The sequence below is a fragment of the Gouania willdenowi genome, chromosome 11 (genome assembly GCF_900634775.1).
Source record: "Gouania willdenowi chromosome 11, fGouWil2.1, whole genome shotgun sequence".
In the NCBI taxonomy this organism is placed as follows: Eukaryota; Metazoa; Chordata; class Actinopteri; order Blenniiformes; family Gobiesocidae; genus Gouania; species Gouania willdenowi.
The window spans coordinates 21786346-21803274 of NC_041054.1; the positions used below are offsets into that span (position 1 = coordinate 21786346).

Below are 16929 nucleotides of genomic sequence, written 5' to 3' on the forward strand. Positions count from 1 at the left end.
CGGTCGGGCGTGGCGGTGGGTCTCGGGGGGGCTTTGCCGGGGTCTCTCCTTGGCGGGGGTCTTTCCGGGCTGTGTCGGCCGGGTGGGGCGCGGGGGTGCCTCTCCCCCTTGGGTGTGGCTTGGTGCTTGCTTTGTCTCCTGGTGGCCTTGGGGGCGGGCCCCGCGGTGTGCGGGCCGGGCGGCCTGCCTCGCCGGTTGGGGGGTGGGTGTGCTGGGGGGGGTGCTGGTGTCCTCGCCGGGGTTGGGGCGGGGTTGCTTGGCGCCATCGGGGTGATTGCTGTTTACTGGGGGGCGGCGCTAGCTGTTCCGGTGGTGGAGGTTGCTGTCGGACGCCTGGTGGTCTATCCTGCCGTTTGCGGACTGGTGGGTGGGTCCGGGGCATCTTTGGCTGGGGGCTGCTGTCCCGCACTTGATGTGTGCCATTGGGGTGCCTCCGTCCCCGCGGTGGGGATCGCCGGTTGCTCTGCGGCCGGCCGGGGGGCGCTGCTCCGTGGCTGGCGCTGTCCGGGGGACGGCGGGCCCTGGGCTGCTGGCCGTGGGCTGGTCCGGGGCTGTGGCGGTCCTGCTGGGCCGTGGCCGGGTCCCGGGCGGGGGTGGGGGATGCGTCCCGGGGGGCTTGGCCCGGGGGCTTGCCCTTGGGGGGTCCTGGTCCCGGGGGGTGCTCCTGGGGCCCGGGGGTGCTTGGCCTGCTGGCCGGGCCCGGTCCTGGCGGGGGTCTTCGGGGCGGGTGGCGCGTGCCGCGCCCTTGCGTACCTACTGGTACGGCCCTGCTTGGGCAGGCCCGTGAGGTAGGGTGTCGGGGGCCGGAATAGGGGGCCACATCCCGGCGGGGCGGTCTGTGCTTGGCCCTTGGAGGGGGGCCCTGGCTTTAAAAAAAAAAAAAAAAAAAGAAACTGAAGCTCGTGGCGCGGGCTGGCATCAGTGAAGGGTGATCTGGGGCGCCGTGGGGGGCTAGGTTGGGGTGCCTGGGGGCCGGCGGGGAGACTCCCAGCGGCCCCCTGGTGCCTTATGCGGCTTGGGGTGTGGTCGTCCTCCCTGGGCGGGCTGCTCCTGGTGCTGCATCCGTTCCGGGTCCTTCTGGCCTGGGGTCGGGCCCCTGCTGGGCTCGCCGGCGGGTGCCCACTGGCTGCCTGTTCGGCGCGGTTCTGGTCTGTCTGGGTGTGGGCTTCGGCTCCCCGCTGGGGCCTCGGGCAGGGAGTTCTCTGGGCCCTCCCTCGGGGGGTTAGGCGCGGGGGTGGGGTGGGGGGGTGGGGGGGTCGATGGGGTGGGGGGTCTGGGGGTTGGGGGTGGGATCGGTGGCGTGGTGCGCTGGGTCCTTGTCTCCTTGGGGCTTTCTCGGGTGTGTATGGGGGGGCGATGGCTGCCTCTCGGCTTGGGATCTTGGGGGCATTCGGGGGACTGCTTGGCCGTGGGGTGGTCGCCGGGGGCCCTTAGGCTGCCTGCTCTTGCTGCTGGCCTGACTGCTTCTTCGGGCCCGGGGGCGGCTCTTGGGTTTTGCAGTGGCGGTACTTTGGAAATACATTTGTCATGGATGCACTGGCCTTGGGCTGTGGGATAACACTCATACTGGGCTCAACCTTAGACACGTTGTTCCCAAATACCTGTTTTATGGAATTTCCACTCACCTCTTCCTCTGTTCACAGCCACCACCATTATTCCTAAACCACACACTGGTCACCAAACTGGCTTGTGACAAACACAACAATAAACACAATATACACAACCACAATTTCACATCGCATCACTTAAAACTATCCTCACCCATTCCATATCCTATCTTGTATCCCTCTTCCCTGTTAACTTCCCCACCCCCCTCCAACCCCTCACCTTGGTGTAACACTGCCCTCTCTTTTTACATCCTCCCTTTAATAAAGTATTCTTCTTACCCTTCCCTAGGGAGGGCTGGTGACGGTCACAATTATTGCAATGAAATAAATAAATTTATTTAATTGCAATAATAAAATATGCATTGCTGTCAAAAGATTGCACTTCTTGTAGTGTTAACCTTCGAAAGCATGTGCAGACAAGGTAAAAAAAAAAAAAAAAAAAAAAAATCATTTGCTAGCATTAACACCATAGACATTATATACATAGACGCCACATTGACCGCTGCAGCCCACTAGAGCGATGCGTCGACGGGGCAGCCATCTTGGAAAGGTGGCACTGGCTCCTACAGTGCATTACATTTATAGAGGAATGATGTGCTTACACTATTAAGGTCCTCATAAATCGCTCAATTCTCAAGGGGTTTGTTTGTAACAAACGTCAGACATGATAGACAATAGAAAAAAGGAACCCAGAAAATATTCCGGTTTTTATTGACCAACATTGCAATGTTTGTAATTATATACTCTCTAATTTGCTCTGTCAAAGCCATCTGTCTGAAGTGCTCACTGCAGAGTGCGGACCTTTCCGTTTCCATTTCTACAACAAAAAATGCCATCATTAATTAGGCCTTTAATTAGCTCTAACAGATGCTGTATTCTTTCTAAACCATCAATTACTGCAGTAAGTCTGTTTTTTTCTGTGTAACAGGCTGTTGCTAGGAACACTAGAGTCATATCAATGGTTCTGTCTATCCTGTCTGCATTTATTTTACTAGAACAACCTAACAATATATTATCCCTTACATGCCCATACACCGCTGCCTCCACCAGCACCATTCCAAGATGTAACAGTGCTGCTGCAGACGCGTCATTTATTTATTTTATTTATTTATTCAGTTTATTTCCGACATGGTTACATTCACTTTTTTTTTTTTTTTGTACATGCCGAAAAAGGAGACGAGAGAAGCAGTTTGCTTATCTGGGTCCCGTCCCGTTTTACCATCGCAAATTTACATGGGATTACATGTCTCTCTGGTCAACCATTCTTGAGTTGTTCTGAACAGTCCTTTTTTGTGTATTCTCATCTGTAGTCAGTGTTGTCTTGTTTTTATTCCTCCTCCTCTCTATCGTTGTTCGTGTTGGCCTTGTTCCCTGCCAGACGTTGTTAGCATTCCTCCAGTTCAAGAATAGTTCCTCTTTCGAAGGTGTTTGGAAGGTTTTTCTCTTTTCATCCATAATGTCACCACTCGGGAATGTCTCTTTTGGACACACAAGTTTGCAGCTTGTTTTGTCTCTACATCAAGGTTAATCCAGCTGTTGTTAGTTCTGTTGGCAGTGTTGTATTTTCCACTGTTAGATTTAACTTGTATAAACACATTATTATATCTTAGTTCATAAGCAAGGTAGTAATTTCATTGTATTATATCTTAGTTCATAAGAAAGGTAGTAATTTCATTGTACAGGAAAACGTGTTTCTAACTGCACATATGACAATAAACATTTTGAATTGAAATTTAATGTAATCCTTAATCACCCCACCACCTAGCAATTGAAATGAATAAATGACAGACTTTTTTACTCTTGGTTTCCACATTTAATTCAGGTCTCCGTTAAAATAATCACAGTCTGAGTTTTGTTTCCAGTGTTTATATAGATCTGGGTCCATATCCATGATTACCATCAGTGATGTTGTTGTTTAGGTGGATCCTTCGTATTTTCCCAAGTCTTCCATCGTTTTGATGAGGATTGGTTTTCCGTTCTCTTCTCCCAGTGGTGTGATATAAATTCTGCAGTTTCTTGTCCACGTCCTCACAATTTTTCCTCCTTTTTTTATTTGGCGTGCCTTCCGTGCAATGCTTGCATTTGTTTCGTCAGGTTTTCATTGATGTACACCTTCGGTCCCTTCAGTTTATTTCCTTGCTTCAGTAGTTCTTCTTTGAATTTCATATTCGTGAAGGTTATTTTTACAGCTCTGTTATCATTTTTCTTTGGCAGGAGATGGCAGGAGTTGATGTTGTCAGGGTTCAGGACAATGTCCTTCGACTCCAGGTAGTCAATGACCTGTTGTTCAGTCGATTTTGTTTCTTTGTCACTCGCGTAACTCCTGGGTTTTATCTTTAGGCCTGTGATGACATCTTTCTCTTTCCTTTTGTTCCAGCTGTTCAACAATTTTATCTCTTCAGCATTTCTTTCATTCTTTTCTTTCAGTACCTTTGCAGGTTTTCCAGCGTCTTTATCTCGGCAGACAGGTTTCGTAGGCCCTCGCGTATCATCTCCTTGACCTCTTCCAAACCCCAATTGGGCTCTGAAGGGCCTCCCTGCGGTTTTTTCACCATTTTCCTTCAGTCTTGGGCCCAATTTTTCAGGCTGTTCAGCTGTAGCCAAGGTCGTGTTATTGGAGCAAATGAAAACACGTCTGCTCTCTCCAAAGACAATCATATCGTATAATTGTCATATCATAATACATTAGCATTAACGTAGCACTAGCATTCATCTAATGTTGGCATTAGTATCCCTTATTACAATTTGCGTATCCATACACCAGGTGTTAGAGGAAGTAAACCCTCTAGCTTGTTTTCTAAAGCAGCACCAACAATCAGAATAAGACAAACTCATGACAGTTCTCAGTCATTTTGTTTTCTTTATTTTGTTTTAGTACAACAGTTCAAGTCAACTAGCCACTTTAACTATGAGATGGAAGTGTATTGCTCTTTTAAACTCCATGTGTAGAAGCCGCTCATGTCCGACATGTTAATTCACAGCAACATGTCATGTGCTCGACAGCTCACCCCCCCCCCCCCCCACATTACTACTAAAGCAAAGAAAACTGCCATTGCATGAAGACATGACCCACAGGAGCAGAATCTAATTAGCGAAGCTGCACTGTCACACCTGCATGGAGAACAGCGACACCTGATCAACCTTTGCTACGTTAGATTTTTATTTATTTTTTAAAATGCACTATGAAACAATTAGACCAATACGTGGAAACATGCTTCCTCAAATAGGTTAAATACATTTTTTCCAAGAAGGGCAAAAGCTGCACAGACGAGCAACAGATCAGAGGGTCTAAACAAAGGGGAGAGCAAAAACAACATGAGCCACATGTAAGCGCAAGTACACTTAAGAGTAAGAGAATGGAAGAATTCACAAAGTGGAACTCGTACTTCAAAAGAGGTGAGTTGTGAAAAACAAAAATACTGGCCGGGGAAAAAAAGAAACTCTTTGGATACGTAAAAAACCCTATACAATCCCCAGTGTGAAAGTGTTAGTTTTCCGAGGTTCCCTCTTCTGAGCCAGGCTCTTTGGTCTCCTTGTTCTTTCGCACTTCCTCTAGCTTCTTATCCTGAAATCATGAAAACATCCTTGTTAGCATCTTTACAGCACACACACATTCACAGAGCAAACTGCTGATCACTAACCTTCTCTTTAAATTTCTCATTCATAGCTGCCATAATGGCTGTGCGGTTTTCTTTGTTGGCCTCCATTTTCTGATTGAGCTTCTCCTCAGCCATCTTACTGAAGTTGTTGTTCTCCTCCATAGCTTTCTGTTGCACTTCCTTTTCATGCTCACGCTTCTCAGCCAAGTGCTTCAGAACCTCGGCTTCATGGTTCTGGAAACCAACAAGATGGGGTTCAACACCAGTAACCAGAGAAACAGGACATTATCAAGCATTACAAACTCATGGAACCAGAAACATCCAAATACTAACCCTGCGTCGCTCTTCTGCAGCATCCAACTTCCTCTGAATTTCCTCCAGGGACAGGTCCTTCTTTTGGGGGGGAGACAGGGGGAACTCACCCTTGGCATCAGGCTCACCCAGGATGACTTCAAAAGCCTGGCCAGAGGCACGTTTGTCGAGTTCCTTGACCTTAATGTCTGAGCAATTGATAATAAGTTACAATTATGATGTATTTATTATTGGAAAAGAATCAAATGCTGTTGTATTCATAAATTAGATTTAATAATTTAAGATTGTCATTGCCATAAAATTTACAATTTAATTAAACAAACCAGAAGAACCATGTTACAGTTTAGTGGCAAGTAGTTAAATGGCTTTTCCCCAGTACCCAACAGTTCTCTTCAGAATAATTTTACAATATTAAAAAAAAATTAAAAAGAGAGAAATTTAGAGGCATACTATTAATGACTCAGAAAAAGCTACACCAAAACATTAATACCAATATTTTCATTAATAATGAAGCCTAACAAGGAAAAAAAATAATATTGTTTAGTGCATTTTACAGCCAATTTAAGATATGGGTCAAAACCATGGTTGGGGTGAATTACCAGCATTTTTTCTAATTAAAATTATTGGTTATCCTCAGTAAATTACAATTACCTTCTCAATTACTGAACCTGAAATAAATAACCTGATAAAAGTTAAACTTCCTCTTGTGTTAGCATCTATATTGATAAACAGGCCCTAAAACAACTGTAAAATACACTTAAGACATATCCATCATCTAGCCCAGCGATTCTCAACTGGTGGGTTGGGACCCAAAAGTGGGTTGCGGACCTGTGCTGGGTGGGTCGCGGACAGCTCTTCGAAATTAAATAAATACTCATGTCTCGTGTTGGACTTGGCTTTTATTTTGAAAAACTTTTCTTTCGACAGGTATGCTGTGAAATGCATGTAGCACAGGAAAATATATAGATTAGTTTAAAAAAAAAAAAAAAAAAAAAATTATGTTTGTGTTGTTTTCATCTTTTTTGAAAAACTGAATTTTTTTGAATTCTAAAAAAGGGGGTCACGCTTAACCGTGGCAAAATGTGTAAAAAACCCCTGATCTAGCTTATCTATTGTTACCTTGTTAGGCTTCTTAACCAATGAAAATATAGGTTTTAATATTTTTCAAAATGGTGAAAATGAGGGAAAGCTTGATATGAAATAATTTAGTAACATGTGTAGAACTATAACATGGTTCCCTACTTGCACCGAATAATAAATTACATTGACAGAATTTTCATGTCAATTACAATGAAAATTTTCTGAACTCAACTGCAATTTAATCACAATTACAACAGATTTTTGAAATTACAACTGTACCATAATTGTAATTCATTTTTAATTACAATTTTAATTGACCCAAAACTGGTCAAAACTCACTCATTGTAAGAGACGCTAACAGAAAGCTAACACAAAGAGGTTAAGTCTCATGGGTTTATTTCAGGCTCAGTAAAACCATATTGATAATTGACTTCTGGGGAAACAATTTGTGAAGGTAATTTGAAAAAAAGCAAGTCAATGAAATTGAAGTCTTATTTGTAATTGGAAAAATGTAATTGACAATTTATTAAAAAAAAAACAAAAAAAAAAACATATTCACCTTCAGGGGTTGCCATCTTGAGGGTGCTGCTAGTCACTGTATCTGGAGAAAAATAATAAAAAAAAATAAATTAAAAAAAGACAGTCACATTTGGTCATGTAGCTCCTAATTCATGGATACATCACTGCCCTCTAGTGGATATTTAAAAAGCTGAGTGGAAAAATCCATGAAAACGCACCAGTTTAATAGATAATGGCGCCACTGTGTGGCCGTGGGCGGTACTGCATGTGACCACCGCCCATCAATTCACAACAATCACTCACTGCCTTTTCCCTGCCCTCAAGAATCACCTTCTTTTTTTTTTTATTCATTTATAACAGAAAATAACAACAGAGAGTCTAACATCTAAGTGGAGGTTATTAAAGGGCAGAGGGCGTCGAATTGTGATGAATATATCACTGTGTGAGTGTTCTAAAGCCCAGTAGCAGCAGTGTTTAGCTGAAACAAAAGGCTGGTGGAGCAGGGAGGGACTGGGCTGCTCACTGTGTTCAGTACCAGCAGCAGACAGTCACTGGTCTGGGATCACCACCATGATGGATCACATTAGAGACCATTGAGTAGATCATTAGATGATGAGCACCTGTTCCTTAAGCCATGTGTTGGACAATGGGCTAAAACATGGGCTAATCAGATTAAACACGTTCAATGGGACCACATTTTGCTTTCATTTAACAGCTTTATCTTCCAAGTCATGTTCCAAACAAAGCCCGTGCCATTTATGAGCCTAAATCATTTTAAATCAAACCATGACAGTGTTTTCCAGTCCCAGCAGTTCTCATAGAACAGCTGATATTTAACATGAACCAGAGCTACAGTGATAGAGATACTGATTGAAGCGCAGCTGCAAACAAACAAAGGCTCGACAGTAACGTGACAAACGGCTGCACACGAGGCGTTTGTGCCCAAAAATGTCAAATAAATTATTAATTTATATTTTTAATTTGGTTTAGCGTGTAAAGGTGCCATTTAAGATGAGAAAATGTAGTGTTTAAGTCCAAAAACAGCTTGAATGTGGGTGGATGCCAGCAGTGATACAATAGACAAGCAGCCCGCCATGAGCCGCCTCTCCCTCAGACACAGACAAGCAGACAAACTGAGCCTCTAACGGACCCATAAACATCTCTTCCCCCACATACAGGCTCTGTAAGCAGGCTGTGCCGTTCACACTCACCGAAACACAAAGGCTTAACGGACCGTCTGACCGGGAGATGCTCAACCACAGCCTCCTCGTGACCGCAGCAGGTGCTGTGCTCGCCTCAATCTGCTCGAACCCTCACGCCAGGCGCGCGCATAAATGGACCAACCGTGCACGACGTCACGCCCTCTCCTTCCGCTGATTGGCTGGCTCCACATTGGGGGAAAAGCTACCAGGAAGACAGGCTTAATGACGATATTTTCTCCTGATTTTATTTATTTATTTATTTAAAGATCAATGTTTATATATTTATATATACTGTATCAGTGGCGGCTGGTGCATTTTGGGGGCTACAACTCCAAAATAGACATACACCAAAAACAGGATTTGTGTATAGTAAGGACAATTGCAGTCACAGAATTGCATTTAAACTAGCCGAATTTATTGCCATCGAACCCATAAATAAGCAAGAACAAATGTAGAATTTTTTTTTTTTTTTTTTTTTTTTTTTTTTGCGTTTAAATTTTTTTTTTCAATTCAATTGCACTCGGAACCCGGTTTCAACATCTGAGTTTACCTCTGTACTGAGATTATAACCCTAACCCTAACATAATCCATTAAACAAATAAGACACGTATTCCTTCACTTTGAAAACAAAAATAAACAAAAATGGATTATTATTATTTTTTTAGCAAAAATTCTTTTTGCGGTAGTGCGCATGTGCGCATGCGCTTATATGCGCATAAACAATCTCAGTACGATGCGCACTCAGTACATGACACTGGAAAGATCTGGGTCGTTAGTTCCGACCTCTGAGATAAATGCGTTTTATTCAGTAAGCTCGGAAAACGTGGCTGGCCACAGCAAGCGGATGTTTGTTTTTATATTTTTTGAGGAGCAAAAATGCTTTCTGAAGAAATATGTTACCTCTTAGGACTTGAGTGCATCAGCGGGGTGAATCCTGCATGCTTCATAGAACAGTAGATTGTAGAGAGTACAATGATACGGGTATCATTACTTACGCAGAATGGGGTTCAAATGAACAAAGTAGGGATGGAAATACCACTACAGAGTTATTCTGCACTTTTAGTAACACACATGCCAATTTAAACGACACATAAAAGTAAAACTTAAGGAGAAAGTGACTCTTTACGTCTAACGGTGGGCGCTGCCATTTTTCTAAAATATAATTTCCTGCAGTCTGTGCTTTCTCCTCGCCCTCAGAGGGCTCTCCTTTCTGGTTCAGGTGTCTTGATGTTTGAGCTGGCGGTTCTCTGCCAATCTACCAGAAGCCACGCCTCTACTTTTCTGCACGTGCAACGCGGAACATAACAAGGTCGTATCGTGTCGCATTGATATAGGTCTATGGGTCAGATAAGAGCCAAAATTATATTTACATGTTTGCTGTTGTGACGCGCGGCCTTGTTTCCGTGCACAGTTCTGCATTAACTTTGATTGACAGCTTCAAAAACAGGAAGTTGAAGCCTTTTGGCTGGGAGCACTCAGCGATCGTTTCCATTTGTATAGGGGTCTATAGGACGAAGGAGGGACTTATATACATTAATGTATATGAATGACCACCGGCAGTAGACCATAGTAAAAGACTAGTTAGGTATTTTTTTGCATTTCAAAAGACATGTAATATTATGATTTATTCAGATCCTAATTTAAATAAAATGTAAAATTTGGCAAAAATTATAAGTGAGTAAACAGATGGAGGGTTAATTAAATAGGTCTCTAAAATTATTATTTTTTTTTTATTATTGTTTTCTTTTTGTTGCTCTTAATAAGTCACTTTGCAGTTGTAATTTTAATTATAATTTTTTTTCTTTTGGGTGGGTTTGGTGTGTTTTATATTTTTTGTTGTTTTTTTAATTATTTATTTATGTTAAAGGGAGACTTGGTATGATAGGATTATCTAGCTAATTAAGTGTTATTTGCAGCCCTGAGTGGTGACGTAGGGTGAATGTGTGTGTATGTTTTACTTAATTGAATATTGAATACAAAACTACTGTAGTTTTTCACGACCTTTTACCCGTATTTTGTGTGATTTCTTTCCCCACAACAATTTTTGGACAAACTGACCACAAACATTGACGACATGTTTGGAACCAACCAACATTCATAATCAGATCATTTCATTCCACTTCATGTGTTGTGGCAATGTTGACAATGGATTGATTCATAGAGTAAGTATTGAGGTGAAATTGAGACTCTTTCATTGGTCTGGAGTACACGTTTAATAAGTTGAATACAACCAAGCAGCCTTCTACTACTACTATGGCCTCCTGCAACATATTTTTATAGCATATATTTGAAGAAATTTCTCATAGATTTTGGTCCTGGATTTCCTATTAGAGCCAAACAGGCGTGTCTCACCCGTGGGGAATACGGGGATACGGGGGGATACGACGCTTGCACTTCATTAAAAACAAAAATCATCCCACTCATTTTTTACAGAGAGATCATTGTTGAAAACGTGTTGGTTCAGATTGATTGAATGTGATCAAGCCAATCACAGCCCAGCCATTTGACATAGGCTGCGCTGTGTGGAGCCCACACTGTAGAGGGCACTTTGGGGCTCCACTAAAAGGTTAAGCAAAGGTTTATTTGTACGGTTGATGTACGGACAACCCCTGATACTATTGGTACGGTTACCGAAGTACGAGTATGTAGCGTCTTAGGGTTATGGTTAGGTTTAGGTTTAGGGTTAGGGTTGGGGTTCGGTTACAACCCAATATCACCACAATTTCTAGAGTAAGGTTAGGGTTAGGATAAGGTTTAGTGACCTAAACTGGCCAATGACTGACCTATCACGTGACCTACTAAACTGGCCAAATAGGGGCGCTGCGTACGGATAGAATGTTGGTATATTGATACGGCAACCGTACGGATAGACACTGCCAAAGGTTAAAGGGGTGCGCCAATCTAGCGCCAGGAGTGGCACTATGGATGCAAATGGTTTGACCCATGCAATACAGCATGCATACGTGCGGGCATGCTGGTTCTAACAATAACCCACAAAAATTGTAAGTTTCAATCTTCGCGACACCTTTTTGTTACAATAAATGGATGGGCATATCCGACTGGACTTCTGAAATACTCTGGAACTCTTTCCTCACTCACTTAATCATCCTGCACATAGTCAACAGCACGCGTTCATCCAACTCATAATGTGCCACGACAGTAAACAAAGAGTTAACAGCGATGAGTAAAGTGACAAAAAATGAGTAACAAGGTGGCCAAAAAAGGTCCGAAAGTGGCAAAAACGTGGCAAGAAAAGAGTGAAAAGTGACTAAAATAGGCCAAAAGCAGTCAAGAGTGGCAAAAAAAATTGACAAAAAAGGGGAACCAGGTATTATGTAATGGCAAAAGGTAGCCTAAATGAGCAAAATGTGGCAAACAATAGTGAAAAAGGGCACAAATGTGGAACATAAAGAGGCAAAATGTAGGAAAAAAAGGAAACAAGTGTTATTTTTTCTGCCAAAAGGTAGCTTATTTGGATGAAAAGTAGCAAAAATTGTTAAAGAATTGACAAAAATTGGATAAAAGTGTCAAAAAGAACTTGCAAAAATGAGGAAAAAGGAAGCTGAAATCTGTAAAAACAAAAAAGTGTCAAATTTATTGGAAAAAGGAGAAAATGGGACAAAGGAAATTGCAAAATGACCAAAGAAAAAGGTAAAAAAAAAAAAAAGTTTCCGACATAATGAGCCACATGTTGAGTATCACTGACCTAATAACAGCTTTATCATGATTTTAGTGAATTAATTTAATAAACTAAATTGCCCTACCCTTAGAACACCATCACTTTTAAAATTGCTGAACCTGGAGCCAAGTAATAGACAGGTTTTGAGAGAAAACTCTTCAAAGTGTTCCCACAGTTCCACTAACAAACCTTTCAGGTGTTTCTGTATATGAAGCTTGTGCTGATTTCAGCTTCAACCAACCGAACGCTGACTCTTTGATCTCAGGCTATTTATAGTTTAACTTTATTCAGGCAACAAGGGGAGCAGATCAGTGTTTGTTCAGTCACGCTGAGGCTGTGCTGAATATATTTGTGTCCACGGGGCTTGGAGTTGAATCTATTTTTACCACTGCCATGTGGATGTCAATCCATGTTGTGGTTTGTGCCAGTGTTCAAACTGCATCCAATGAGGATGTTTCAGTGGGCTATGTTAGAAATATTGCTTTCTTTTGTTGGATCACAGAGAAAAGCTTTGGCTTGATCAGATTAGATGCTTTCAGTACAGTCTCACTATGTCTGAGTCAACTTTCAGCTGCTTGATTTTACCTGTCTGAAGGAGACATGGGTAACTTTTATCACAATAGGGGCCACAAAAAATGTGATATTCTGATCTGAGGGCAGCATTTCCAACATTCATGTCAGCATTTAGAAAGTACAAATGGTTTGTATATTTTTGTTGTCGTTTTATATATTTTCTTGTTTTCCTGAGTCAATTTAAAAAAAAAAAATTCTGTCATTTTTTTGTATTTTTGTGAGTTTGGAGTCATTCTTGTGTATTTTTCATGGCTTTTTGTGTATTTTTTTGTTATTTTGTGCAACTACTCGGGGGCCGCACAAAGTTACAGAGAGAGCCACATGTGGCCCTCAGGCCGCCAGTTGCCCATATCTAATCTTAAAGGTTCCGTATCATTACAACTGTCAGTATGTGTATAAATAACACAGAAAACATTATTAAAGACCAAATTCTCAAAGCGTTTAAAAGGCACTTGCCTTGTGGGGTTTTTTTCCCCTACAAAACTTATTTAAGGATGATGAATAATTGTTAAATCCACATGTAACCACATTACAAAAAAATTTCAATTGCTTCCCCTTATTACGACGAGAGTCCAAACCTCAAAGGCCTGTTTCTTCTCATCTTAAAACCACTGTTATTATTTCAGATTGATCAGGAAGCTTCACATTCACATTGTAATTTAAAACTTGCCTTGAGATAGTTACTTATAGTAATAGAAAACTCTGTTTTGCTCTCATTTTGAATGAGCCAGCTTTAACACAGCCAGCATCGCGTTTGTGAGGTTTGAAACCAGAGATCCTAAAAAATCTCTCAATATTTGTAATAGTAATTTGGATTCATGCAGCACTTGTTATAAAAACCACAAATTCACAAATACAATCATACAAATGTATGATTCAAGGACCCTGTAATAGGCAGCTCCTATTACAGCGAGGGCCACATTGTCCACATTAATGTTATAACATTTAAATCAATGACTGATGTGCGCATTAATATGGGAGAGAACAATGGTTTTGTGTGTTTTTGTTGCTTTTTTGTATATTTTTGGATTCATTTTGAGTATTTTTGTTGTCATTTTGTATATTTTTCACTCATTTTGTGTTTGTTTTGGGTGTTATTTGGTGTATTTTTGTTGTTTTAGTTTTTCTGTTATTTTTCCGTGGACTTGTAGTAGTCTTGTGTGTTTTTGGAGAAAATATGTGTATTTTTGTTGTCTTTTGTGCAATTTCAGTGTTTTCTCTTTTTGTTGTTTTTTAGTGCTTTTGTGTATGTTTGTTGTCCTATTTTGCTTTTTTTCTTTTATTTTGTGTGTTTTTGGAGTAATTTCTTGTATTTACCTCAAGGGCGGCCCCCGGGCCACTAGTTGCTCATGTGGTGCTTTGCTTTAGTGGTATCCATTGGTAGATTACTGTAAATTTACAGCAATGGGTTTGATTCATCTTTCACTTACTATCCGATCTAATTTGACAAAATTGTGACAGTTCTTGATACTTTATTTTAAAATGAAACCCCATCAGTAAGAATATCATTGCAAAAGACTATTGTTTCTTTTAAATTTTGATTAAAACTGTGGTTATAAAAAATTGCATCAATTATATAAAAAAAAAAAAACAGAGAAAAATAAAAGATCAAATCAAAATACGTAGTTAAAACAAATATCATGATCATTCACACTTTAAAGGCTTGTAAGAAATTTCCATCGCCATTAATAACAATACAGTTGGTCGAATGTGGGCGGCACCTTTTATGGAAAAATCTCAATGAAATTCACAATCCGGATCCAATCTGAATGATATCTGAGTCAAATTTCATAAAGATCTCTCACCAATGACGTGAAATAGTAATTTTTGGCTTTTTTGAATTTGATCCAGAATCTGTATAGTGATCCGAACCCCCTTAAAAAAAAAGATGGAATCTTCCATGTTGTGTAAGGTTTATCTTTGCTTAAAAAAAAAAAAAAAAATAAATAAATAAATTCCAGTGAAAATAATGTCTCCTTACAAAATATACAATAACAATAATACAAAAAAATTCAATAAATCAACATAATAAATAAAAAACTGGAAATATGAATCTAACGTTCTTGTCAATGGTTAGCATCAGAACGATGACAGTTGAAATAAAACTTGTTGCTTGCATGAGGCTCAACACAACGGCAAGATTGATAGATAAGGTAGCAGTAGGATAATTATGTTTCACTAAGCTTTGCCTCCTTCCTTATGCAGCATCCAGCTTATGCAATTGGACACCAGGCTCATAAAATGAACATATGTCAAAACAGAGAAAAGTTTACCTTGTCAAAACATTCTTCACATCTGATCAATTGCCAGCAATCATGAAACTTCTCTGTCAGCACTGCTGAGTGGCTGACATCCAGCATCTAATGTGTGTAATTTGACTCCAGCCTTATTAGATAATTATAGATTGAGCAAAATGTAACTTTATTTACTGCTTATTAGAGTCAAACTGTTTCAACAATAGTGACTTCTCTTCATGTTGTCCTGTTGTTGACACATGTCGCACAGTATGGTGAGTAATTTGACATCAGCCTCATTTATATAAACAGAAGACGAGATGTAATCTTATTGTCCGACTTTATGGGGCAAGTATTATATGAAAAAAATCACTTATAATGGTTTTGTACACTGGTAATTATATTTTGTAAAAAGTCAGCTTTAGTCAGCTTTAGCTTTTAGTCAGAGTTATGCTGCATTCACACTGGATGGTCACAAATGCTGTGCGGCGGTGCGGTTGATCCGCGCGTCGAGCATTAGCCGTGCGAGCTCACTCCAATTTTTCGTCATATTTGCACATTCGCTCAAGTTGAAAATATTGAACTGCTTTGACTGTTTTGCATGACAAAAGCCAATCAGAATCTTTGTTGACGATGACGTCAGGCCGTCAACACTGTTCACCCATTCAACCATGGAGTAGAAGCTGTGCGTGACCACCTGGAGCTGTATGACACGGCCTTTATAACCGGGACCGGACTAGGAAGGATTTGGCATGGAGGAGAATCAGCGAGGAGGTGGTAGTAGCAGGTAAAAGTTCTCTCTGTAGTTTTCATCTTTGAAAGTTGGCACTGAGCTAGGATAGCATAAGCTGCTAATCACACTGGCTTTTTTCACTGGTGGTTTATGTTTATGAGAGGAGGAAAAATAGCGCAGCTCCTCGCTTTAGCAGGCGGTGAAACTCACCGAGTTGGATGTGTCGCTGGTGGGCGGTGCTTGACTTCAAACACGCATATGAAGCGAATGGGGACATTTTTGGATTCTGCGAAACCTGCGGAGCATTTTGTGCGGCAGACGCATTCGATGTGAACGCATTATTAGATTTTTTCCCCCTTATGAGTCATAATGGGGAAACTCCTCCTCCTGACAATCCTGGCTCCTCCTACTCCATATAAGAATGTAAGCTCCTCCCACTCAAACAACCTCACAGGTAAAATAAGCATAGCGAGGCAGGTTAATATCACAGTTAATATCTTTACATTCAGTTTATAGATAATCCGAAGTGCAGCGTGAGCGCTCACAAGTGGTTTCATTTTTAGCAGCCGTATAACCCCATCGTAATGCCTTTACGGGATGATCTCTACATGTTTGTGACCTAATGCGATGCAGCGGTTGAACAAAACAATGGACTATCGTATTAAAAGGACTATTCCTATGGTCAGAAGAGGTGAGGTTGGCAAGAGAGCGACATAGCAGGTCTGGTGAGTGTTTGAAACAACTGACTCAACTGATAGCTTACTTCCCTGTGGCACAGCGTGAGTGCTCACAATCAGTTTCATTTTTAGCAGCCGATACAAAACAATGGACTATCACCTTAAATGGACTATTTCTATGGTCAGAAGAGGTGAGGAAGAAAAGGAAGTGACTGTGCATGAAGGCCCAAAAAACAGCCTGGTTTTAGGATAGGTCTTAAAGTGACTTTTCAGAGGCTAAAACTCCAGAAAACAGGCGAGTTGGAGAAATAAACCTCAAATACTATGTTGTTGATGTTATGACAACAATTGAGGATGGGTGAAAAATAGCATAATACATAAAACCTTTAAGAACACCTCTCCCTAAATACGCTAATTTTTATGTCACATGATCTTCGCTCGGGTTGTTTTGTTTCCTGCCGGCCATGGTGTGTGAGCTCTGATGAACTGTTCACCCTTCATCAGCTAAACATGGCAGAGCTGCACAGCCAGGGCAAAGAGGAGCAGATGGCGTGCCACGCTGCCCCCCCCAACCCCACCCCCAGGCTGATGTTTGGTGCTTCACACGACAAAGGAGGACGAGTGGGAGACAGACAGAAGAGAAGAAAGGGGAGGGCAGATGGATGGAGAGAGAGAGAGAGAGAGAGAGAGAGAGAGAGAGAGAGAGAGAGAGAA

The 16929-nt window shown here is 41.5% G+C and overlaps 1 protein-coding gene across 1 annotated transcript; it reads right to left on the bottom strand.

Annotated features, from left to right (window-relative positions):
* Positions 1-4447: 4447 nt before the first annotated feature.
* LOC114472059 (stathmin-like) lies at positions 4448-8455 on the bottom strand. The gene is made up of 5 exons (XM_028461131.1): positions 8329-8455; positions 7158-7199; positions 5540-5706; positions 5249-5440; positions 4448-5172 (listed from the first exon to the last, which is right to left on the bottom strand). The coding sequence occupies exons 2-5, from the start codon at positions 7171-7173 to the stop codon at positions 5095-5097; spliced, it is 453 nt and encodes a 150-aa protein (XP_028316932.1). The 5' UTR covers positions 7174-7199; positions 8329-8455; the 3' UTR covers positions 4448-5094.
* Positions 8456-16929: the final 8474 nt, after the last annotated feature.